Here is a 27,740-nt window from a genome sequence, read left to right as displayed (position 1 = left end):
CTCCTCCTCCCGTCCATCACTTATACACCGTCCACTGACTCCTCCTCCCGTCCATCCCTTATACACCGACCACTGACTCCTCCTCCTGTCCATCCCTTATACACCGTCCACTGACTCCTCCTCCCGTCCATCCCTTATACACCGACCACTGACTCCTCCTCCCGTCCATCCCTTATACACCGTCCACTGCAGAGTCATCAGAGAACTTCTGCAGATGTCTTGACTCTGAGTTGTTCTGGAAGTCAGTTGTGTAGAAGGTGAACAGGAAGGAGACAGAACAGTTCCCTGAGGAGCTCCAATACCACTGACCACCGTATCAGACAGCACACTGCCCAGATGGACAAACTGTGGTCTGTCTGTCAGGTAGTCATTGATCCAGGAGACGGTGGACGTGTCCACCCCCACCACCTGCAGCTTCTAATAATGATAATAATAATAATAATGATTACACTAATAACAATACTTCTACTACTACTACTACTAATAATAATAATAATAACAATGTTAATAATGATAATACTCATAACAATATTGCAACAACTACTACTATTACCTATTGGTGAATTTCACTTTGTTGCTGAGATTGAGATGGAAAAGATTCACACCACTCTCGTATTTATATGCTAAATATTAAGTAGAGCCAGCGAGTGAATTGTATAGTTTAGCTTTGCTTTAGGAATAAATGCAGGGGGAAACAGTCAGCCTGGTTCCAAAGACAGTAAAATCTGCCTCAGACCAACAGTTTATATCTACTGTATAAAAATAAATAAATAAAAATCAAAAGCAATTCATTTCCTAGTGTTTACATGCTCCAATAATAATAATAATAATAATAATAATAATAATAATAATAATACTAATACTAGTACTTATAATAATAATAATGATAATGATAATACTAATAACAATACTACTAATAATATTAATACTGATACTAATGCTAATACTACTACAACTACTACTAATAATAATAATAATGACAATGATAATTGTGGCGGGGTTCCGTCTGCATTGTCCATTATTAAGCCGCAAATGAGCTGCAGACATAGTGACTTCCTTTTCTTACGCAAATGACAGGAGATGTTTTAAATCTTTTTCTTTTATCTTTATTTTACGCAGCTAAGCGTTAACTGAAAACACAAAAATAATAAACTCTGTCACATGGTAGAAGAACGATATGCTCCCATGCCCAATGCAGCTCTCTGTTTGGCACCTGCTGCCGTCATGACGTCATTAAATCATAAAAAAGGGAGTGTCAATCATTAACATAAATGTCTTTCAACATATTTTACATATCTTAGTTCCTGCACAATGAGCATAATTCAGAAATTAAAATTACTAATATTCCTGAAATTCAAATGAACTACACTTGTACACTTGTGGCTCTTACAATAATACTAATACCAATACTACTACTACTACTACTACTACTAATAATAATAATAATAATGATGTTAATAATGATAATGATACTGATGATAGTGATAATAATAGTAATACTAATAATATAAATAATATTAACGATAATGATAATGATGTCAATGATACAAATATTTAAAATTATAATAATAGTAAGAATAATGATAATATTAATAATATAATAATAGAAATAGCACAAATAATTATGTTAATAATAGTAATAATAATGATAACAATAATAACAATAATAACAACAATAGTAATAATAATGATAATGATCATAACAATATTAATAATGATGATAATAATAACAATAATAGTAATAGTAATAATAATGATAATAATAATAGTAATAATAATGGAAATAATAGTAATGCTAAAAATAATAACATGGATGAATTCCTAACTGATGTTCTCCCTGTCTTTGTCAACATGATAAAACAGATGAAAAGTGACGGTTGTGGCTGAATGAGAGATTTTTACTGTAAACAGGGAAACATGTATGTCATGTATGTAAAGAAACACATCAGAACATGATTTAGAATTTAATGTTTCATAAAGCTGCTACTGAACACAGAGACAGGAGATGGGATGGATAGAAATGGTAGGAACAGACTTAATAATACATTTTAACAACAAGTCTTCATTAAAACTGCAAGCAGTGATAACGGGCCCTCACACTCCCCTGCGCCGCCTCCCTGAAGCCGTCTCCAGGTGATGATCACCTGGTGTGTGTACTGTCTGTAGTGTGTGTGTACTTTGTGTGTAGTGTGTGTGTATGTGTGTAATATGTGTTTCCTGTGTGTGTTGTGTGTGTACTGTGTGTGTTGTGTATATTGTGTGTGTTGTGTATTGTGTGTTGCGTATTGTGTGTTGTGTTGTGTGTTGTGTATTGTGTGTGTTGTATGGTGTTTATTGTGTGTGTTGTGTTGTGTGTGTGTGTGTATTGTGTGTATTGTGTGTTGTACGTGTTGTATGTTGTGTATTCTGTCTGTTGTGTGTATTGTGTATTGTGTGGTGTTTATTGTGTGTGTGTGTGTGTGTGTGTTGTGTTGTGTTGTGTGTTGTACTTGTTGTATGTTGTGTATTGTGTGCTGTGTACTTTGTGTATTCTGTGTGTGTTGTGTGTTGCGTATTGTGTGTTGTGTATTGTGTGTGTTGTGTGTTGTTTATTGTGTACATTGTGTGTTTGGTCAGTGGTAGAGTTTTGTCCCCTGTCTGTCCAACAGGTTGTGTCTCCGTTGTTTCCTGCGGTTCATGTTGGACACGTCTTTGTCGAACACGTCTGCGGAGCGCAGAGCTGACACCAAGTCATCGAATGCTCCGCCCTCCTCTTCTTCATCTGCTCTGGTCTTCCTCCTCTTCTGCTCCCGGTCTCTCTTCAGCTGCAGAGATCATTCAAACATCAGTCAGTTGAAATGTTGTCTTGTGTTTTTATTTTCTATATAACAGCTGCTCCACTTCATCATGAATCAGAGCTGCATGTTTTCCTTCAGTACATCTCTAACCTGAGCCTCCATGAGAGCCCGTCTCTCCTCCTCCTCCCTCCGTCTGGCCATGTTCTCGTTGTCCTGTTTAGCCTCTGAGAAGACCGTGAGGAACGTGTCAAAGATCCCAAAGAAGTCGTCCGGCTGCAGGTCGTCCTCTCCGAAGTGTTTTAGGGCCTTCATGAACTTCAACAGGAAACACCGTGGATTAATTCCTCCGTCTCAAACTAACTTTGTATTTCAGGGTGAACCAGGGGAAGTGATGCTGCAGCTGAATGTGGAGGCTGACATCATTGACATGACATCACTGACATCACATCACTGACATGACATCACTGACATGACGTCACTGACATGGCATCACTGACATCACATCATTGACATGACATCATTGACATGGCATCACTGACATCACATCATTGACATGACATCACTGACATCACATCACTGACATGACATCACTGACATGACATCATTGACATGACATCATTGACATGGCATCACTGACATCACATCACTGACATGACATCATTGACATGACATCATTGACATGACATCACTGACATCACATCACTGACATCACATCACTGACATGACATCATTGAGATGGCATCACTGACATCACATCACTGACATGACATCACTGACATCACATCACTGACATGACATCACTGACATCACATCACTGACATGACATCACTGACATGACATCATTGACATGACATCATTGACATGGCATCACTGACATCACATCATTGACATGACATCATTGACATGGCATCACTGACATCACATCATTGACATGACATCACTGACATCACATCACTGACATGACATCACTGACATGACATCATTGACATGACATCATTGAGATGGCATCACTGACATCACATCACTGACATCACATCACTGACATGACATCATCGACATGACATCACTGACATGGCATCACTGACATCACATCACTGACATGACATCACTGACATCACATCACTGACATGACATCACCGACATCACATCACCGACACATCTTAGTAATCCTCTGAACACACGAGACGCTGGCTGACATTCACCGAGTCTTTGGCCTCACTTAGAGACTCGTCCACATCCGAGAAGCTGAAGGAGGCCATGGTGAGGAAGTGACTGACCACAGGGACAAACTTATCAGCAGGACCGAGGGATGACTGAGCCTGCTGGTACTGCAGCTCCTGCAGAGGGACAAGGAGACATGAGACAGACAGACAGAGACACTCGATTTAAACAGGAAGCTTTTCCTTTCAGAGACTCACTCACCGCCTCGACACTCTTTAAGCTGAGTCTCAGATTATTGATGTCCTTCTCCAGCTCTGTCAAGCTGCAGAGGCAGAGGACCGAGGATGGAGGACGGAGGACAGACAGAAGGACACATGGTGGTTTAAGTTGGAGCTCCATCAGGCTGAATGCTGCAGAGACTGTGCAGCTTAATTTAAACACTCACAAATATCATGCATCCTGTGAATATCACTGAAATATATTAAAAGATTAATTATTCTGATGGACTAGTGTCTCATGTAGTGTCTCCTCTAGTGTCTCATGTACTGTCTCATCTAGTGTCTCATGTACTGTCTCATCTAGTGTCTCATGTATGTCCTCAGTGTGTCTCACTTGACTTTCGAAGCGTCCGGTACATTCTGCAGCTCCTCGCTGAACGCTGCCACCTTTGGGTTCTTCTCGTCCAGGACAGAGATCATGTAGTGCAGCAGAGTGACGTTCCTACAGACACACATCAACAACATGTAACACTTTAGTGTTTCAAATGATATGAACACTGGTTCTGTTCTGTTCAGGTGTCCAAGTGAGCTGAGATGAACCGACCCGTCTGGCACACAGGAGGACACATTTAACGGGTGTGTTTAACATGTGTGTGTCTGCTACTGCCACCGTTCAACATGGGACTTTACTTGTCAGTGCTGGACTTGGTGTCAGCGATCTTGTTCAGACTAGACACTTTAAAGCCGAAGGCGTTTCCTCGGTGTCCTTTGTTCATGTAGTTTCCAAAGGCCAGAACCACTTCAAGGAGCTGACGCAGGGTCTCGCTCCGAACCACCTCCTGGGACGCAAGACACAGAGCTGCAGCCAGGGAGACAAGGAGGACACGTCACACTTTTCCACACACATTAAATCTCTTATATTATCTTCAGCAGGACACAGGAGACTCAGAGAGGACATACTCATTCTGAGGACCATGTTCAGGGTCAAAGGTCAACCCTCAAACTTTGATTTCATCTTTAACACATTTAAGGATTAAAGAGTACCTTTGATTTTAGGTTTGACTTCAGCCACTCTGTCAGCAAACTTCTTCTTGAAGTGGAGAGAATGCAGCCTCTGCTGGTAGTGATGAATTCTGGAGCGAGAGGACAGAACCGATGAGATGATCTACTGAAATCAACTGAAATCTACTGGAATCTACTGAAATCTACTGAGATCTACTGGAATCTACTGGAACCCACTGAGATCTACTGAAATCGACTGGAATCTACTGGAATCTACTGGAACCTACTGAGATCTACTGAAATCGACTGAAATCGACTGGAATCTACTGGAACCTACTGAGATCTACTGGAACCTACTGACATCTACTGAGATCGACTGAAATCTACTGGAATCTACTGGAACCTACTGGAATCTACTGGAATCTACTGAAATCTACTGGAATCTACTGAAATCTACTGAAATCTACTGGAATCTACTGGAACCTACTGGAACCTCATGTCATACATGAAGCGGTGTGTGTGTTTGTTGTTGTGTACCTGCTCATGTCATACAGGAAGCGGTCTGCTTTGGCCATCCGATCCAGCTCATGTTTGTGCTCCTCCAACAGCTCAATGTCACTCTTCTCAGGAACAAACTTCAGGAGCTACACACACACATAAACACAAAGAAACACACACACACACACAGGATATGATCCATTATATAAACAGTATAAAACATCAGAGAACATCAGATCTGTATGTGTTTCTGTGTGTGTTTCTGTATGTGTGTGTGTTTCTGTTTGTGTGTGTTGTGTACCTGCTCCAGCATGTCCTTAGGGAGATCCTCCTGCTCGTCCATGGTCAGGATGGCGTGTCGGATCTCCTCATTGGTCAGCTTCAACCTGGAATGCACAAACTTCGATGAGGATTTATAATAGCACAGTTTTTGACCTTTGACCTCCTGATGTGGCGTATGGCATGAACCCTGTAAGACATTTCTTCAGTGATGTGTTGTTGTTTTTTTATTGGTGGATCAGACAGAAGTTTATGAAATGATTGAGGAAGTAAATCCTGTTGCTGTGGATTCATTATCGTTCTGGGGAACTGCTTCAGTGTGTTACAGTTATCACTAATGATCCGGTTGGTCGTTCAATTCCCAGGTCCTCCTGTCATAGTGTGTTTTGAGAAAGAAAGAAAGAAAGAAAGAAAGAAAGAAAGAAAGAAAGAAAGAAAGAAAGAAAGAAAGAAAGAAAGAAAGAAAGAAAGAAAGAAAGAAAGAAAGAAATCCATCCATCCCTTCCTTCATTCATCCATTTCTTCATTCCTTCATTCATCCATTCATCCATATATTCGTGGTGCTCCCCACTGACCGTGACAGCAGGATGTTACAGTTCTGAGCTCGGCGACCATCGATGATGGACAGCTCCTTGACCTTGTTAGAAGTAATGTCGTCTTCAGTTTCTCTCTGTTGATGGACAGAAGATCAAGATTAGAAGTAAACAGTGAAAAGCTGATCAGAGGGGTGAACTACAAAGTGAGGTCAGTATGTTAGTGAGGTATGTTGAGACTAAAGGGTTGTCAGTGTCACCAGGATGGCTCTCTATCAACCTGGCCTGATCACCATGGTAACTGATGCTGCAAACTTAACTTGGTCCAGAGCAGGTTATGTTGGAGATATCGGATCAAAATGTAAAAAAGTACCAACTACGGACCAATCAGATCTCTCTGAAATATGACATCACCAATTAGAGAAGATCAAGAAGATTTAGAAGATGGCGCCGTGCTAGTGGCAGCCTGTTACAGCAGCTCCCCCGAGTGTGTTTTGTCTTAAGTATTTTTCTTTCTTTCTTCTCTCTTCGGAGTTGTTTTTTCTTTCACGTGTGTTAAGTGACGGTCAGACAATGGACCGTAACTTTTCCTCTTTTTTGGTGGCTCTTCTTCTACTTTTTTCCTTCTTCATAATGGAGAGCTACGCACAGTGGACCGGGGCCATTGTTTACTCTCGTGATCAGCTGATCGCACAGAGTAGACCTCTACTGCTGCTGCCCGGAGCGAGGCCTGAAATCCCAGACGAACTTCAGAGAAGACGTCGGGGTTGCAGAGCTGGAGCTAAGATGAAGGTGAAGAGGAGGAAATATAAACCATCGGTACCGGAGATCTTAATGGGGAACGTGAGGTCGTTGGCCAACAAGACTGACAAGCTCGGCGCTGGTAAAGACCCAGAGGGAATACCGGGAGTGCAGCATCATGTGTTTCACCGAGACATGGCTGCACTCACATTTCCCGGACCACAGCGCGGCCGTACCCGGCTTCAGGATTGTTCGGGGGGACGGAGACGTTGTTCAGAGCGGCAAGAAGAAAGGTGGAGGGATTGAAGTCTATGTGAACAAGAGGTGGTGCAATCCCGACCACGTGTGTGTGAAGGAACGTTTCTGTAGCCCGGACATTGAACTTCTAGCCGTGGGGATGCGCCCTTATTATTTACCGAGGGAGTTCACTTCCGCCATTGTTATCGCTGTTTACATTCCTCCATCAGCTGACGTAGAGGCAGCAGTGGACACCATCCACTCCACTGTGGCTAAACTGCAGACTCAGCATCCCGGTGCATTTTTGTTAGTTACTGGAGACTTTAACCAGTCTGGATAAAGTACTGCCAACTTTGCACCAGTATGTTGACTGCCCCACCCGGAACAATAAAACTCTGGACCTACTGTATGCTAATGCCATGGATGCATACAGTACTACTGCCCTTCCCCCCCTTGGTAGATCAGACCACAACCTGGTCCTGCTGACTCCCAAGTATGTTCCTCTGGTGCAGAGGCAGCCTGTGACCACCAGGACTGTGAGGAGGTGGACACAGGAGGCTAAAGATGCCCTGCAGGACTGCTTTGAGTCCACGGACTGGGATGTGCTGTGTGGACCACATGGGGAGGACATCAACAGCAGGACGGACTGTATCACAGAATACATCAAATTCTGTGAACACACCACTGTACCATCCCGGACTGTACACTGCTTCCCCAACAATAAGCCGTGGATCAAAGATCAGGTCACTACCTGAAAGTTCTTCTTAATAAGAAGAAAGCAGCTTTCACGTCCACCGTCTCCTGGATCACTGACTACCTCACCACAGACCACAGTTTGTCCGTCTGGGCAGTGTGCTGTCTGATACGGTGGTCAGTGGTACTGGAGCTCCACAGGGAACTGTTCTGTCTCCTTCCTGTTCACCTTATACACAACTAACTTCCAGAACAACTCAGAGTCAAGACATCTGCAGACGTTCTCTGATGACTCTGCAGTGGACGGATGTATAAGGGATGGACAGGAGGAGGAGTACAGGGCAGTAGTGGAGGACTTTGTGGAGTGGGCTGGAAGGAATCACCTCCTCCTGAACGTAGCCAAGACCAGAGAGATGGTGGTCGACTTCAGGAGGAAGACGACGGCTCCACAACCGTTGAGAGTTCTGGGAGAGGAGGTGGACCTGGTGGAGGAGTACAAGTACCTGGTGTCTCCATGACAACAGACTGAACTGGAAGACCAACATCAACGCTGTCTACAAGAAGGGGATGAGTCGACTCTTTTTCTTGAGGAAACTTCGATCCTTCAATGTGTGCAGCGAGATGTTGGAGATGTTCTACCAGTCTGTTGTGGCCAGTGAACTGTACTTCACTGGGGTCTGCTGGGGGGGCAGCATTGGAGCCGGAGACACCAACAGACTTAACAAACTGGTTAATAAGGCCGGCTCCATCATTGGCTGCAAACTGGACAGCCTGGAAAAGGTGGTGGAGAGGAGGACGCTGAGGAAACTATTATCCATATTGGATAATCCTGACCACCCTCTCCACCACCTGCTGCAGGGACAGAGGAGGACGTTCTCCAAAAGATTCCTCCAGCTGCTGTCACAAGGACAGATACAGGAGATCATTCCTGATACAGGAGATCATTCCTGATACAGGAGATCATTCCAGATACAGGAGATCATTCCTGATACAGGAGATCATTCCTGATACAGGAGATCATTCCTGATACAGGAGATCATTCCTGATACAGGAGATCATTCCTGATACAGCGAAAAAAAATTCCCCTTGTGGGATTTATAAAGTATCTATCTATCTATCTATCTATCTATCTATCTATCTATCTATCTATCTATCTATCTATCTATCTATCTATCTATCTATCTATCTATCTATCTATCTATCTATCTATCTATCTATCTATCTATCTATCTATCTATCTATCTATCTATCTATCTATCAGTGGAGCTTGGTGTGCGGAGTGAGACGGTGAGACAGTGAGACAGAGAGACAGTGAGACAGTGAGACAGTGAAACAGTGAGACAGATAGACAGATAGACAGTGAGACAATGAAACAGTGAGATAGATATACAGTGAGACAGATATACAGTGAGACAGATATACAGTGAGACAGTGAAACAGTGAGACAGACCTCTGTGATTTTCATGAGTTATATATTAATATCATTGTGTTTTTACTGATATCATCCAACAACAGACTGATTAAGAACTAAATCACTGCACTTACTGTATATTCATAAGATGTGACAGTAAACCTTCCTACTGCTTTGAATTATGACTTTTGGCGAGGGACAGCAGTAACAGTGGGAGGGGTGATTGGTCGATCGATCTATTAACTGACAAACAGACATACTGACTGACTGATTGATTGATTGGTTGATTGATTGATTGATTGATTGATTGATTGCATGACTGATTGATTGATTGATTGTTTGATTGATTGGTTAATTGATTGATTGGCAGTCATCATGTTACTTGTGGTTTCTGGTAGGCTGAGAAGGTCCTCTGAAACTCTGCGAGATCCAGGACTTTAAACACGTTCAGATCATCGATCCCCTCCCAAATGGTTCCTTCTATCTTGTTCTGAAACAAACAACAACACATCACAAACAATAACACATCATGAGTAACAACACATCACAAACAACAACATATCACTAATAACAACCCTTAACAAAAAACAACACATCACAAACAATAACAATTCACACAAAAAAACACGTCGCAAACAATAAAACATCACAAACAATAACACGTGACAAACAACAACACATCACAAACAATAACACATCACAAATAACAACATATCACAAACAATGACACATCACAAATAACAAATCATTACAAACAACAACATATCATGAACAATAACACGTGACAAACAACAACACATCACAAATAATAACACATCACAAACAAAAACACATTATAAACAATAACAATTCACACAAAAAAAATACGTCGCAAACAATAAAACATTACAATCAATAACATCACAAACAATAACACGTGACAAACAACAACACATCACAAATAACACATCACAAACAATGACACATCAAAAATAACAAATCATTACAAACAACAACATATCATGAACAATAACACGTCACAAATAACAACACCACAAACAAGAACAATTCACACAAAAAACACGTCGCAAACAATAAAACATCACAAACAATAACACATCACAAACAATAACACGTGACAAACAACAACACATCACAAACAATGACACATCACAAATAACAAATCATTACAAACAACAACATATCATGAACAATAACACGTCACAAACAACAACACATCACAAACAATAACACATCACAAATAACAACACATCACAATGACACATCACAAATAACAAATCATTACAAACAACAACATATCATGAACAATAACACGTCACAAAAAGCAACACCTAAAAAACAATAACACATCACAAACAAAAATACACCACTAATAGCAACCCTTAACCAAAAACACCACATCACAAACAATAACAATTCACAAACAGCAACACTTCACAAACAATAACACATTACAAAAAGCAACACATTACAAACAATAACACGTGACAAACAGCAACACATCACAAACAATAACACATGACAAATAACGACACATCACAATCAATAACACGTGACAAACAGCAATGCATTACAAACAATAACACATCACAAATAATAACACGTGACAAATAACGACACATCACAAACAATAACACATGACAAACAGCAATGCATTACAAACAATAACATATCACAAATAACAACACATCACAAACAATAGCACGTGACAAACAACAACACATCACAAATAATAACACATCACAAATAATTAAAAAAAACAGAAATAATAGCACATCACAAACAACAAAACATCACAAATAACAACATATCACAAACAATAAAACATCACAAATAATAACACATCAACATAGTGGGAGGAGCCTCAGTAACAGTGTGAGGGGTAGCAGTAAGTGGGAAGAGCAGCAGTAACACGAGGCCTGACAGGAAGTCAGTTTACCTCGGGCAGTTTGCTCCAGTTGAACGACTTCAGAGGGTTCGACGGCCGAGGTATAGTCTTCTTCTGCATGCTTACTAGTGGAGCTCCTGGAGGAGGAGGAGGAGGTGCAAATGGAGCCATGCCAAAGGATGGTGGGCCTCCTGGAGGGGGTGGTGGAGGAGGAGGAGGAGGAGAAAGGATGGAGGGGAGAGGTTTGGGATGAAATAAACCAGCTGAGGTCACTTGAGGTCCTCCTGGAACACTGGAGGTCTAAGAAGAGAAGAAGAGAGAAACTTCCTTTACAGCTTGTTGATCAGAAACGTGATCTTTAGATAAATATAGAGAAGTGATGGAGAACGTTTGGAGGAAGGCGCCTGTATGACGTACGGAGATGAGCTGCTGCAGCCGAGCAAATAAGTCTGCTACGTGGAGTTTAGCTAGCTGGTGGTTGTTGCTCTCTCGCTCCAGTTTGTCTTTCATCTTGTTCAGCATCACCATCATGTCTTCCTTCTCCTTCTGCTTCGCTTCACACTCCCGCTCTTTCTTTTCAAACTGCTGCTGCAGGTTCTGATGCTCTGACAGGAGAAAAAGAGACTTTAGTCTGTCCTGAAGGACAGAAAACCATCAGCCCATCAGACCTTCAGACCTTCAGAACATCAGACCATCAGACCATCAGAACTTCAGACCATCAGACCATCAGACCATCAGACCATCAGAACTTCAGACCATCAGACCATCAGAACTTCAGACCTTCAGACCATAAAAGTGTAAACAAACTGTTTTGATTATAATTTATGACAATTGTGTTTTGGATCATTCTTTTTATTTACGTGAACCTGCAGTGATTATGAGACAAAAATATGTCTTTAACCTGCAGTCAGCTGCTTTTATATTTAATCCTCTTTTATTATGCTTATTATTAATATTCATATTATTCACTTTTATATGTAAAATCCTCTCTATACATGTGTGGCACGTGAATGTGTATGTGTGTTTACCCTTGCTCATTTTATCATCTTGTTCCTTCCACTGTTTCACTTCATTCTCTTTGATCAACCTGAAGAAACACAACCACAAAAACATGAATCCAATGTTTTTCAGCCTCTGTGAAATTATATTGATCATTTCATTAGGTATTAGTATGGTATTAGTATTAGTAATACGTATGAATATTACATATAGTATAGTATTAGTAATAGTAATCAGTATGAATATCAGATATTGTATAATATCAGTATTGTATTGGTAAAAGGATTATTAGTGATCAGTATTAGTATAAGTTGTTAGTATAGTATCAGTATTACTGATCACTATGAGTATTACTTGTTAGTATAGCATCAGTATTACTAAACAGTATGAGTATTACTTGTTAGTATAGTATCAGTATTACTAAACAGTATGAGTATTACTTGTTAGTATAGTATCAGTATTACTGATCAGTATGAGTATTAGTTATTAGTGTAGTATCAGTATTAGTGATTAGTATGAGTATTACTTGTTAGTATAGCATCAGTATTACTAAACAGTATGAGTATTACTTGTTAGTATAGTATCAGTATTACTGATCAGTATGAGTATTAGTTATTAGTATAGTATCAGTATTACTGATCACTATGAGTATTACTTGTTAGTATAGCATCAGTATTACTAAACAGTATGAGTATTACTTGTTAGTATAGTATCAGTATTACTAAACAGTATGAGTATTACTTGTTAGTATAGTATCAGTATTACTGATCAGTATGAGTATTAGTTATTAGTGTAGTATCAGTATTAGTGATTAGTATGAGTATTACTTGTTAGTATAGCATCAGTATTACTAAACAGTATGAGTATTACTTGTTAGTATAGTATCAGTATTACTGATCAGTATGAGTATTAGTTATTAGTATAGTATCAGTATTACTGATCACTATGAGTATTACTTGTTAGTATAGCATCAGTATTACTAAACAGTATGAGTATTACTTGTTAGTATAGTATCAGTATTACTGATCAGTATGAGTATTAGTTATTAGTGTAGTATCAGTATTAGTGATTAGTATGAGTATTAGTTATTAGTATAGTATCAGTATTAGGGATCAGTATGAGTGTTAGCTGTTAATATAGTATCAGTATTAGGGATCAGTATGAGTATTAGTTATAAGTATAGTGTCAGTATTAGTGATCAATATGACTGTAACAGAACAGTTGTCACTGTGATCGTCTCTGATGAACTTGCAGGTAAAATCACAAGCTCCATCTGTCAGGGAAGTTTTTAATGTGTTCATTAAATCATGTCTCTGTCCTGAAGGAGGCTCTCATGTCGGAGGAAACCTGGAAACTTACATACGAACAATATTCTTAACGTAGAAGTCCTCGAGTGGAGCGCTGTCAGGGTTTTCTCCTTTATCTGTCTGCAGGACGAGCTGCTGGACGATACGGTCCAACAGGACCCAGTACTGAAGAGCAGTGCTCTGTTTGTCTGCACACAACACAGGGACAGAGAGACATGCACAGACATGCAGAGACACGCAGAGACAGACAGACAGAGACAGAAACACAGACACAGAGACAAAAACACAGAGACAGAGAGACAGAGACAGAAAGAGAGAGACAGAGACACAGAGACAGAGACAGAAAGAGAGAGACAGAGACAGAAACACAGAGACAGAGAGACAGAGACAGATACAGAAACACAGACACAGAGAGACAGAGACAGAAAGAGACACTCAGGACGAAGCTGTCTTACGTGGCATCATGAGGCAGTGGTGTAGAGCAGACAGCAGGTGAGGGTAGGCATCCGTGTGACTCAGGTTCTTATTGATCAGCTCAAACATATGACCGGCACTTTTAGTTTCTACATGAACCTGAGACAACAAACATCACATCAACAAACATCACATCAGCAAACATCACATCAACAAACACCAGATCAACAAACATCAGATCAACAAACATCATATCAACAAACATCACATCAACAAACATCACATCAACAAACACCAGATCAACAAACATCACATCAACAAACATCACATCAACAAACACCAGATCAACAAACATCACATCAACAAACATCAGATCAACAAACACCAGATCAACAAACATCACATCAACAAACATTACATCAACAAACACCAGATCAACAAACATCACATCAACAAACATTACATCAACAAACATCACATCAACAAACATTACATCAACAAATATCACATCAACAAACACCAGATCAACAAACATCACATCAACAAACATCAGATCAACAAACATCACATCAACAAACATCACATCAACAAACCCGTCACGTGTTGCTCTGAACACGCAGTCTTCATATGCACACGTGTAAAACTAATCAGAAATATCCTTTTTCTGTTCGTCATTAAAAACTTCATGGAAAACTTACGATATCGAAGCGTTTGGAGATCAGCAGCTCGTCTTCATTCCTCAACATCTCGAAGAAGTCCAGATGCCTGAAGACAACAGGACCCACAGAACTGTGAACACGTTCTGTACCGTGAACATGTATGTTAAACACGGACCACCTGCTCTACCTGTCCAGGGTTGAGTCCTCATGGAGCCGCAGTTTTTCGATCGTTGGCTGAATTCCCAACATCAGAAACTCGTAACGCAGATGGATGCGGAACTCCAGACTGGTCTGAGAGACAGATTGACACGTCTGAGAGACAGATTGACACGTCTGAGAGACGACGTGAGAGGACGCAGGGCGTCCTCAGACAGGAGGGACATGTATATGTGGTGTGTTGAAGAAACAACTCTCCATCACTCAGAGACACCGAAGATGATGAAGTGATGAAGACTCTCAGAGATTGAAGATGATGAAATGATGAAGACTCTCACCTCTCCGGCTCCCTGACTCAGCACGGCGTTGATGAAGGACATGATGGCCGTCTTCAGGGGGATCTGGTCCCGGTAGCGACCCGTCGATCGGTCCATGTCAGTTAACAGGTTCTGATCACAGAACATAAAATATTGAAGTTACATCACCAAGAAAGACATTTAATCCTTCGACTGGAGACACGTTCCTTCTGCAGTGTTTATTTATATCATTTCATTTTTAATATTAAAGGTCAAAGGTCACAGCTTGGTTCTAGTGCCTGTAAAACTGTTGCCCTCCTTTGTGTGTTTCTAACTTCATCTTCTCTCTCCTGCAGGTTGGAAACATGTTTCATTAAATCAGTGAGTGAGTCATTAGCTGTCTGTCAGCTGTCATCTGAATATTAATTACTCTGAATGACAACATCAGATCTGAGTCATCATCACGTTGTTCATCATCAGTCTGTTCTTCATCATCATCACGTTCTTCATCATTAGTCTGTTCTTCATCATCATCACATTCTTCATCATCATCATGTTCTTCATCATCACGTTCTTCATCATCATCATGTTTTACATCATAACCATGTTTTACATCATCATCAGTCTGTTCATCATCATCACGTTCTTAATCATCATGTTCTTCATCACATTCTTCATCATAATCATGTTCTTCATCATCAGTCTGTTCTTCATCATCACATTCTTCATCATCATCACGTTCTTAATCATCATGTTCTTCATCATCACATTCTTCATCATAATCATGTTCTTCATCATCAGTCCGTTCTTCATCATCACGTTCTTCATCGTCAGTCTGTTCTTCATCATCACATTCTTCATCGTCAGTCTGTTCTTCATCATCACGTTCTTCATCATCAGTCTGTTCTTCATCATCATCACTTTCTTCATCATCAGTCTGTTCGTCATCATCAGTCTGTTCTTCATCATCATGTCTGTTCTTCATCATCAGAGTTTCATCGTCCACAGAAACATGAATCAGAACAACTCACCTGAAAGCGAATTCTCTCCGAGATGAAGTTTTGGTAGTGAAACATGGATTCTAGAACTTTCTTATGTCCTCCTGGAACCAAACAAACAGCACCGAGGATCTCCAACACGGTCACCTAAGGAGAGGACACGTCATGAGACAGGAGGACACATTGTGAGACAGGAGGACACGTCATGAGACAGGATGACACATCATGAGGCAAGAGGACACGTTAATAGACAGGAGGACACGTCATGAGACAGGAGGACACGTTATTAGACAGGAGGACATGTCATGAGACAGGAGGACACGTTAAGACAGGAGGACACATTATTAGACAGGAGGACATGTCATGAGACAGGAGGACACGTTATTAGACAGGAGGACACGTCATGAGACAGGAGGATACGTCATGAGACAGGAGGACATGTCCATGGGGATCTAGTGAATTAAACAAAAACAAAAAATGGATTTCAAATATATTAATTTGTGATCAGAAGGTTGACAGTGAATCCAACATTTAAACTATTTATCAAAAAAAAATTTTTTTTATATATGACAAAAAGTTTCAGAGAAAAAGTTCCAAAATGTGACATGAAAATCTGTCTGTCTGTCCCTATCCCTCTGTCTGTCTTTGATGTCTCAGAGGACAGACTGTGTGATGTCTCAGAGGACAGACTATGTGATGTCTCACAAGACAGATTGTACCTTTGTCTTGATGTTGTCCGAGGACAGACTCTGTGCAATGACGTTGATGCTGTCTCTGTGTCCCAGGATGTGAGCTCGTCCCTGAGAGTTGTTCATCAGAGCTTTGATGCAACCAAACAGAGACGTGTGGACCAGAGACTTGGAGCTCTCTGAGTCCATTGACTGGAGGACGTCCAGGATGTAGCACAGTCCGTCCAACTCGATGAACCGAGTCACGAAACTATGGGTCAGAGTGAGAGACACTCTTCAGGTAGCTGCAGGACATTTCAGAAGTAGGACTGTCTCACAGTTTATCAGAGCTTCACCTCATCGGCTGAGTCCTCAGAGCTGTCTTCAGACCGTCCACCATCTCATGTCCTCCTCGGTCCTCTTCATCTTCCAACACCAGCAGAGTCTGCCTCTGAACGGAAGGAGTCAAACACAACCTCCATCAGTTATATAGAAACAATAATAGATGAATAATAAATCAGATACAAACAATAACAGATGAATAATAAATCAGATACAAACAATAACAGATGAATAATAAGTCAGATACAAATAATAATAGATGAAGATTAAATTTAAAATAAATGACCAGAGTCTTTGACAGTGAACAGACTCACAGCAGCCGTTGAGTGAAGCTGGTCAATGTAAAACTCTGGACAACTGGTCGCTGCTTTACCCTCCTGTGACTCCTGAAAGACACAGAGACACGTCAGAGACACAAGGACTCAGAGACACAGAGACACACACACTATCATCACAGATCCAGGTAGGCACGTAAATCAACAGGTAAACCACAGGTAAGCGACAGGTAAATCAACAAGTAAATCAACAGGTAAACAACATGTAAATCAACAAGTAAATCAACAGCTAAACAACAGGTAAATCACCAGGTAAACAACAGGTAAATCACCAGGTAAATCAACAGGTACACAACCGGTAAATAACAGCTAAATCAACAGGTAAACAATAGGTAAATCAACAGTCGACTCATCCCCTTCTTGTAGACAGCGTTGATGTTGGTCTTCCAGTTCAGTCTGTTGTCATGGAGACACCAGGTACTTGTACTCCTCAACCATGTCCACCTCCTCTCCCAGAACTCTCAGCAGTTGTGGAGCCGTCATCTTCCTCCTGAAGTCGACCACCATCTCTCTGGTCTTGGCCACGTTCAGAAGGAGGTGATTTCCACCAGCCCACTCCACAAAGTCCTCCACTACTGCCCTGTACTCCTCCTCCCGTCCATCCCTTATACACCGTCCACTGACTCCTCCTCCCGTCCATCCCTTATACACCGTCCACTGACTCCTCCTCCCGTCCATCCCTTATACACCGACCACTGACTCGTCCTCCCATCCATCCCTTATACACCGTCCACTAACTCCTCCTCCCGTCCATCCCTTATACATCCGACCACTGACTCCTCCTCCCGTCCATCCCTTATACACCGACCACTGACTCGTCCTCCCGTCCATCCCTTATACACCGTCCACTGACTCCTCCTCCCGTCCATCCCTTATACATCCGACCACTGACTCCTCCTCCCGTCCATCCCTTATACACCGACCACTGACTCCTCCTCCCGTCCATCCCTTATACACCGTCCACTGCAGAGTCATCAGAGAACTTCTGCAGATGTCTTGACTCTGAGTTGTTCTGGAAGTCAGTTGTGTAGAAGGTGAACAGAAAGGGAGACAGAACAGTTCCCTGAGGAGCTCCAATACCACTGACCACTGTATCAGACAGCACACTGCCCAGACGGACAAACTGTGGTCTGTCTGTCAGGTAGTCAGTGATCCAGGAGACGGTGGACGTGTCCACCCCCCCATCACCCCCACCACCTGCAGCTTCTCACTCAGCAGCAGCAGTTGGATGGTATTAACTGCACTGGCGAAATCAAAGAAAGTGATTCTCACAGAGTCACCGGTTCCATCCAGGTGAGACTGAGCTCGTTGCAGCAGGTAGATGATGGCGTCGTCCACTCCCACATGAGGCTGGTACGCAAATTGTAGAGAGTCCAGTGAAGATTTCACCAGCGGCCTGAGGTGAGCCAAGACCAGCCTCTCCATCACCTTCATCACATGAGATGTGAGGGCAACCGGTCGGTAGTCGTTGAGGCCAGATGGAGTCGTCTTCTTAGGGACTGGAATGATCCACTTGTGTGGGACTAAGATCAACGTAGATGTCTTCCACTGCTTTAACACACGGCATCGAAGAGGATAAACATGTAACTGCTTCCTTAAACTTGGCCACGGCATCATCTGACAGACATCTACTGTCGTGGGATTTATTCCCACATGCTGTGTAGTCCATTATTGTAACTTCAGATGTTAATAAGAAGTGGTCCGACAAAACAGGGTTTAAGTCTCCCACTATCATCACTTTATCTGCACTCAGCACTAAATCTGATCAAAAGTCAGAATTCAGTTAGAAACTCTGAATAAGGACCAGGTGGGAGATAAACAACAACAATACAATCCGTTTCGCTGCTTTCCAGTTTGGGTGAGAGACTAAGAGTCAGACTCTCAAATGATTTATAAACTTGAGTGGAAGATTGCTGCCATTCCTCCTCCTCCTCCTCCTCCTCCTCTTCCTCCTGCTCCTCCTCCTCCTCCTCGGCCTGAATCTCTAGGAATATGATAATGAATATGACTGGGAGGAGTTGCTTCATTCATACTAACATATTCTTCCTGTTGCAGCCAGGTCTCTGTGAGACAGAGTAAATCAATCTGATGATCAGTTATCAAGTCATTTACTAACAGAGATTTAGACCAGAGAGATCTCATATTTAATAGTCCGCTTTTAATTGTCAGATTTTTTTGATCCATTAATTTGGTAGGATCCATTTTTATTACATTTTTATTGATCCATCTTTTCTTGAGTTGTTTAAATATAGATGGTCTGGGTACAGACACAACCTCTACAGGATGTTGAAGGTTTTGGGTGAGTGACAGCTCTAAAGAAGCTGCAGAGGAGCTGTAAGACTGCAGCTCTGCGTCCTGACCTCAACCCTGGATGTCAGGTTTTAGGGCTGTTAAGAGACATGGCCATGTTTCTAGAAAGAAGAGCTGCACCATCCAAAGTAGGATGGATGCTGTCTCTCCAGATCAGACCAGGTTTCCCCAGAAAGTATTCCAATTATCAATGAAGCCCATGTTGTTAGCGGGACACCACCTCGACAACCACCGGTGAAGTGAAGACGTATGGCTAAACATATCATCACTGGTCCGGTTAGGAAGGAGTCCAGAGAAAACTACGGAGTCCCACGTTGTTTTTGAAAAGTTGCACACCGATTCCACATTAACTTTAGTGACCTCCGATTGGTGTAACCGGGTGTCGTTACTGCCGATGTTAATAACAATCTGACTGGATTTATGATTCGCCTTAGTCAGCAGTTTCAGGTTTGATTCAATGTCGCCTGCTATGGCCCCTGGAAGACATCTGACTCTGGCCACAGGAAGACATCTGACTCTGGCCACTGGAAGACATCTGACTCTGGCCACTGGAAGACATCTGACTCTGGCCCCTGGAAGACATCTGACTCTGGCCCCAGGAAGACATCTGACTCTGGCCCCTGGAAGACATCTGACTCTGGCCCCTGGAAGACATCTGACTCTGGCCCCAGGAAGACATCTGACTCTGGCCACTGGAAGACATCTGACTCTGGCCCCTGGAAGACATCTGTCTCTGTCCCCTGGTTTCACTAACTTCATGTTAAACAGAGTCTCCAATAACCAGAGTTGGTTTCTCAGCAGGTGTTTCACAGAGTGTGGAACATCAGTTGGAGACGTGAAGGTCGGTGGTGAACCGTGGGCTTCTTGGGACGATGTCTCCTTCGTACTGTCCCCCAGCCACCCGGCTGTTCGGGTGCTGCGGGGGACCGGCTAACTAAACCTGTAGCCCAGGACAGCTGTACACCCCCTCCCCCCCCCCTCCTCCCTGAGGAGCTCCTACAGCTACCTGGTTGTGTAGCATGGTGCACAGCAGTGATTCTAATTCTATGACCCTGTCCTCCAGAGCCCTAACTACACTACTCCTTCTCCCCCCCCCCCTCCTCCTCCTCCTCCTCGGTGACCCTGGCCTCCAGAGCCCTAACTACACTACATTTATTACAGGTAACATTATCATTAAGGGAGGCAGGGTTGTAACTAAACATGTCACAGCAGGAAAAACCAGAAGAAGTGGAGGGAGAGAGGGAAGACATTGCTAACTGCTAAGCTAGCAGTACCAAAACACCAAGTTAGTGAACGTTGGTCAAAGATTTAACAGTAGAATTGCTCCAAAAAATCAAGTGTGAGTTTTAACTTGAGATTAGAAGAAGTGTGGAGAGAGTTAAGATACGTATAATTCAGGAAAAGAAGCTGAAATAGCAGAGAAGTAACACTAGTCACAATGTTTGTAGACAGGAAGTGACGCAATACGCTCACCGTGACGTCAGACGAGATGAACCAATCAGGTAAATCAACTGGTAAACCAACAGGTAAACCTTTGTATGATGAGACTCTATTAGTAAAATGATCTTCTCACCATCTTCTTACTGCAGTAGATCTGCCACTTCTTCTCTGCTGGTAAATCAAACATGGCCGCTCTGTGCTCCTCGGTCAGGTCCAGTTCATCCTGGGACAGAGGACAGGAGGGACAGGGGACAGGAGATACAGGAGACAGGGCGGACAGGAGGGACAGGGGGACAGGAGGGACACGGGGACAGTAAACCACAGCAGTTGAAAAGTTCTGGATCCCTGAGTCCAGGATCTGGATCTGGGACTGGATGTGGTTCTGGTTCTGGTTCTGGTCCATACTCACCACCAGCTCTGAGAACATGGAGTTGAGCTCCTGAGCGGGGGGGGCGGGGCCAGCTGGGCTCCAGTGCTGCCACAGAGCTGATGTTTTCAGGACAGTACGTGATCTCTGGTTGGTCACTTCCTCTGAAGCAGCAGGTGACTAGAGATGACAGGCCACGCCCCCGAGGCTGCTTCACACTGGAAGCCATGGTAACAGCAGGGACCGCCTTTTCAGTGTTGACTAGAGAGACGGGAGGACAGACAGACTGTCATCAACAAGTTGTCAGGTCCTCAGATACCTGCACAGGTGTGACAGACTAGTTTCTTAATGATGAGGACAGATACACTGACACACACTGACACACAACAACACAACAACACAACACAATAACAACACAACACAATCAAACACACAATCGGACCACTCAGTGTCTGCCCTCTTTCTGCTAAAACTGACTAACAAAACTAAACTGATGATTCTGAATGAAGCTCCTGAACTTTCTTCTGTTTTCTGTGGTGACCGAACAACCTTCACTTTTCATTGTGAAATGGAGACGTGGTGATATTAAGTTGAGGTGTGTGCAGGACGACGATGATAATGGTGATGGTAATGAGGATGTTGAATGGTAAGTACTTGTATAGTTTTATCACCTTTCGGTCTCAAAGCTCTTTAACATGGTTTTCCATTCACCCATTCACTCACTAATGAGACAGATCACCATGCAAGGTGCTGCCATCAAGAGAACATTCACACACCGATGGTTCACCATCGGGAGCAACTTAGGGTTCAGTGTCTTGCTCAAGGACACTTAGGCATGTGGACAGGAGGAGCTGGGGATCGAACCACCAACCTTCTGATTAGTGTGAAGCCCACTCTACAGACTGAGCTACAGCCTCCCTGGTGATGAGGACAAAGATGATGATGTGATAATGGTGATGAGGATGGTGATGATGATGATGATGTGTTAATGATTATGATGATGATGATAATGATGATGATAATGGTGATGATGATGATGATGATGGTGATAATGGTGATGATGATGATGGTGATGATGATGATGATGGTGATAATGGTGATGATGATGATGATGGTGATGATGATGATGGTGATGATGATGATGGTGATGAGGATGTGATGATGATGATGATCATACATGATGAGGTTTACTAAAGATCACTGATCTGATCCTGAAGGCTGCTGATTGTCTGCTTCTGTCTCACTGATCTGATTCTGCTGATCTGATTTTATTAATAACTCCATGTTCAGAAAAGTTGACTCTGCAGGTGGCAACAGGTTAAAGAGAAGGACCGGACCGACAGGTCCATCAGGACCAGCCGGACTGTGAGGCACGCTGACTCACTCTCAGACAGGTGGAGACATGCCCTCAGCAGGAAGTCCTGACAGAGACACGCCCTCAGCAGGAAGTCCTGACAGATACACGCCCTCAGCAGGAAGTCCTGACAGATACACGCCCTCAGCAGGAAGTCCTGACAGAGACACGCCCTCAGCAGGAAGTCCTGACAGAAACATGCCCTCAGCAGGAAGTTCTGACGGAGAGGTGATGACTCAGATCATTCAGCCATGGAGGTTCTATTGATTTATAATCACTCTGCTATCTACAGAACACAACACAACTTAGAGACCAACAACAAATCTTCAGTGAGAAGCAATCAGTGGACGTTGAGTTATTATTTCTAGTATTTCCTAACGTTCCCACATGCATGACATCACTCCTCCGAGTCAGTGTCTGTCAGGATGTGTAACGTGAACAAAGAGACTGGAGTCCATAAAACTACGTTGTGTTTTACATCTTTTTACTTTCACCACATAAAGATCAGGATTTCCCACAATCCCCTGCAGGCCTCAGCGTCCGTGTTCCTGCAGTAAATACCGTGTTGTTGACGTGCTGGCGGACGCTCCGTGTCCTCGTCTCCGTCACATGTCTTTACATAACAGGACGGATGATGATCTGCTGTTCATGTTGAGTAGAGACACTTCAATCAATACTTCATCGATCCTGCAGGACAGCTGTGTTCTCACTTCCACACAGAGGTCAAAGGTCAGAGTCAGCCATGGAAAAGATGCTCTGCCTCACTGAAGGACGGTTCAGTCAGAGAGTGTTTATCTGTCTGTCTGCCTGTCAGTTTATCTTTCTGTCTGTCTGACTCAATATTGGATGGTGGAGATCTTCGGGCCCTCAGGCAGCACTGCATTAAAAACACACTATTCTGGAGTGGAAATCACTGCATGGGCTCAGGAACACTTGTGAAAACCATCGTCTGTGAACACAGTTCATCGCTGCGTCCACAAATGATGTTAAAACTCTCCAAAGAAGAAACCAGATAGAAACATGATCCAGAAACACCGCCGCCTTCTCTGGACCAAGATCATTGAGGATGGACTGAGGTGAAGTGGAAAACTGTCCTGAGGTCTGATGGATCACAATCTGAGATTCTGTTTGGAAATCATGGACGCTGCATCCTCCAGGTTAAAGAGGAGAGGGACCATCCAGCTTGTTATCAGCTCAGTTCTGAAGCCAGCTGTGATAGTACAGGGATGCAGATCATGTCGCAGGATGACGTGTTTCACTTCAACAGGACTCCAAACACGACATCATGCATGTCAGAACTGTGACGTGTTTTAATGTCCTGAAAATAAACATGACATTAAAATAACTGCAGCAATGTTATCAACAAGATCACGTGTTGTAAACATGTCACATGTTTGTGTGTATGTGGACTGTGATGTCCTCTCCACAGAGCAGGTTGACATCATGATGATGTGGTTTAACAGACTGACGACAAGCAGAGAGGTAACCCACTGACTGTAAATACAGGAAGGAGGAGCTCTGTACCAATCACCGCTGAATAACCAGAACAGAACCTGGACCAGAACCTGGACCAGAACCTGGACCAGAACCTGGATGAGAACCATCTTCTATCTGAATACCTGACTGCCAGTAACATCCGGGCCCAACACCTCCATCCACCAGTTTCACTGTAACAACATTTGAACAGATAAAGTCCAGAAGGAGGACACTCTCCTCAACTCTGTGATCTGATTCTATGATCTGATGGACATGAAATACACATATGTTACACAGCTGTCATTCAGAGTTATTGATCAGTGATCAGGGTTTCTTACCTGGTCAGAACATCAGAACTCCAGTCCAGCATCGTAGCACCTGATCACCTCTCAGGACTTCTTAGAAAAGTTTTAATATGTTTTTATATAATCCAGAAAAAAAATCAGGGAAACAGAATAAAAGTCACAAAATGAATCTTCAACAGATTTTTAAAATGAAACAGAAAAATGTGAAAGTCTGCGAAACAAGTTTTCGTAATGCAAAGAAGTCTGATCAGATTCCAGCAGAGAGACGAGACAGAGAGCTGATCTTCATCCAAACCAGGAACTGTGTCTCTGTGTGTCTGCGTGTGTCTGTGTGTCTGTGTGTTTGTGTGTGTGTGTGTGTGTCTCTGTACATGTCTATGTGTGTCTCTGTGTGTGTCAAAATCAGAATGTAGAGAGAAACTGACAGATCATCCTGAGTGAGAGTGAGCTCAAAACACACAACTACATTCCTGCTGGGGGCAGTCACACCCTGAACCTGCTGTGTGTGTGTGTGTGTGTGTGTGTGTGTGTGTGTGTGTGTGTGTGTGTGTGTGTGTGTGTGTGTGTGTGTGTGTGTGTGTGTAACAGTATGTTGTATCTGTATGTGTGTGCGTGTGTGTGTAGTATGTGTTCAGCTCCTAAATGTTCCTGCCCCCATTAACAGTCGTTCCTCAGCAGGCAGCTGTAAACAGACAACTTTTCAAACTGAGTTTAGAAGCAGAGTCAATAAAATAATAGAATAAGTTAAAATAACTGTTTTATTTCATCATGCATGTAAAACATCAAATGTATGAAAATATCATGTATGTAAAATATCATGTATGTAAAACATCATGTATGTAAATTATCATGCATGTAAAATATCATCTGTGAAATACCATGTATGTAAAACATCATGTATGTGAAATATGTATGTAAAACATAATGTATGTAAATGATCATGAATGTAAAATGTCAACTATGTGAAATACCATGTATGTAAAACATCATGTATATGAAATATCATGTATGTAAAACAATGCATGTAAAATGTAATGTATGTAAAACATCATGTATGTGAAATATTATGTATGTAAAACAATGTATGTAAAATATCATGTATGTAAAATACAAATTTACACATGACATTTTACATACTGTACATGGTATTTCACATACATTACCATGTAATCCATGTGTGTAAAACATCATAGATGTAAAATGTCATGGATGTAAAATATCATGTATGTAAAATATCATGCTTGTAAAATATCGTGTATGTAAAATATCATGGATGTAAAATGGCATGGATGTAAAACAATGTATATAAAATATCATGGATGTAAAATATCATGCTTGTAAAACATCATGTATGTAAAACATCATGTATGTAAAACATCATGGATGTAAAATGTCATGGATGTAAAACATAATGTATATAAAATATCATGGATGTAAAACATCATGTATGTAAAACAATGTTTGTAAAACATCATGCATGTAAAAAAAAAAATCATGTATGCAAAATATGCTTGTAAAATATCATGTATGTAAAACAATGTATGTAAAACATCATGTATGTAAAATATCATGCTTGTAAAATATCATGTATGTAAAATATCATGTATGTAAAACAATGTATGTAAAATATCATGTATGTAAAATATCATGCTTGTAAAATATGTATGTAAAACAATGTATGTAAAACATCATGTATGTGAAATAGCATGTATGTAAAACAATGTATGTAAAATATCATGTATGTAAAACAATGTGTGTAAAATGTCATGGATGTAAAATATCATGTAAAACATAATGTATATAAAATATAATGGATGTAAAACAATGGATGTAAAATATAATGTATGTAAAACATCATGTATGTAAAATATGCTTGTAAAATATCATGTGTGTAAAACAATGTATGTAAAATATCATGTATGTAAAACCATGTTTGTAAAATATCATGTATGTAAAACAATTTATGTAAAATATCATGTATGTAAAACATCATGTTTGTAAAATATCATGCATCACCTACCATCACCTACCATCACCTGTTATCAGTAGAACAGGTGTCGTGTCCAGGTGACCAGGCTGGAAGGTGTTAACTCTGGTGACCTTTCCTCTCTGGAGGCGAACCGATTGAACAGCTTTCATGATGTTTGTTCAGATTTGAATCCAGCGATCTGAGTTCACATCACACATTTTCATTCTTCTGATCCCATTTTTACGAAACAAAAATAAAATGAAAACAGGAGCACGAACGAAACCTTGAACCTTTTTAATGGATTTACATTTAAGTTCCATCCAAACAACCTTGTTCAATAATTTAATAGTAAATATCAGGAAAATAAAGACGATGTTCAAAGACAGTTAACTTGTTGTTTTACAGACAAGAAACAGGAAATCCTTCATTCATCATCATTAATGTGTTTCACATCACATGTTGCTGCAGCGACCTACAGACTGCCAACGGGAAGACAGCAGTGAACTGATGTCACTTCCATGTCAGTTTGTTTTCCCTGAACACCACTGGATGGTTTTATTAAATAATATAACGTTTAACTTTTCAAAGACACATTAAGAGTTTGTTAATAACGCGACTGCATGAAAACGAATTAAAAGAGAGAAAAGAGAAAATATTAAAGTAGAAAACGTAACAACGTCTTTATTGTTGACGCAGAGATGATGAAAATGTGTTTACACATAAAGGTCATGACCTCCTACTCAGCACATGTTTGTACATGGACGCATGACTCATCGTCATGGGAACCTTCCAGTCACCTGCTCGCTCACTTCCTACCTGACAGCGTGCACTATTTACACCTGGGCCTGCTGTGACAAGTTCACGTGAAAGAAAGACTCTTTTCTCTCGGGACCAGATTCTGCCTGTA

General features: G+C 41.7%; 1 protein-coding gene across 1 annotated transcript; it reads right to left on the bottom strand.

The window, feature by feature from the left end:
- Window positions 1-1,956: 1,956 nt before the first annotated feature.
- On the bottom strand, window positions 1,957-25,254 carry daam1a (dishevelled associated activator of morphogenesis 1a). The gene is given in 27 exon segments (XM_069143539.1): window positions 1,957-2,804; window positions 2,928-3,092; window positions 3,980-4,114; window positions 4,200-4,260; window positions 4,551-4,658; window positions 4,847-5,015; window positions 5,201-5,289; window positions 5,696-5,802; window positions 5,958-6,042; window positions 6,511-6,605; window positions 9,933-10,040; window positions 11,490-11,738; window positions 11,856-12,043; window positions 12,467-12,525; window positions 13,797-13,932; window positions 14,200-14,317; window positions 14,857-14,923; window positions 15,005-15,108; window positions 15,312-15,422; window positions 16,301-16,414; window positions 16,987-17,206; window positions 17,292-17,386; window positions 17,592-17,663; window positions 21,496-21,585; window positions 21,772-21,819; window positions 21,821-21,990; window positions 24,898-25,254. Coding segments are annotated over 26 exon segments (3,123 nt in total). The 5' UTR covers window positions 21,959-21,990; window positions 24,898-25,254; the 3' UTR covers window positions 1,957-2,612.
- Between the last annotated feature and the right edge of the window lie 2,486 nt (window positions 25,255-27,740).

Source organism: Embiotoca jacksoni, unplaced genomic scaffold (assembly GCF_022577435.1).
Source record: "Embiotoca jacksoni isolate LCO1_2020_lvr unplaced genomic scaffold, fEmbJac1.0.p SCAF_110, whole genome shotgun sequence".
NCBI lineage: Eukaryota > Metazoa > Chordata > Actinopteri > Embiotocidae > Embiotoca > Embiotoca jacksoni.
The sequence above is the reverse complement of the archived record's forward strand: the minus strand, read 5'-3'. Positions and strand labels throughout refer to the sequence as shown.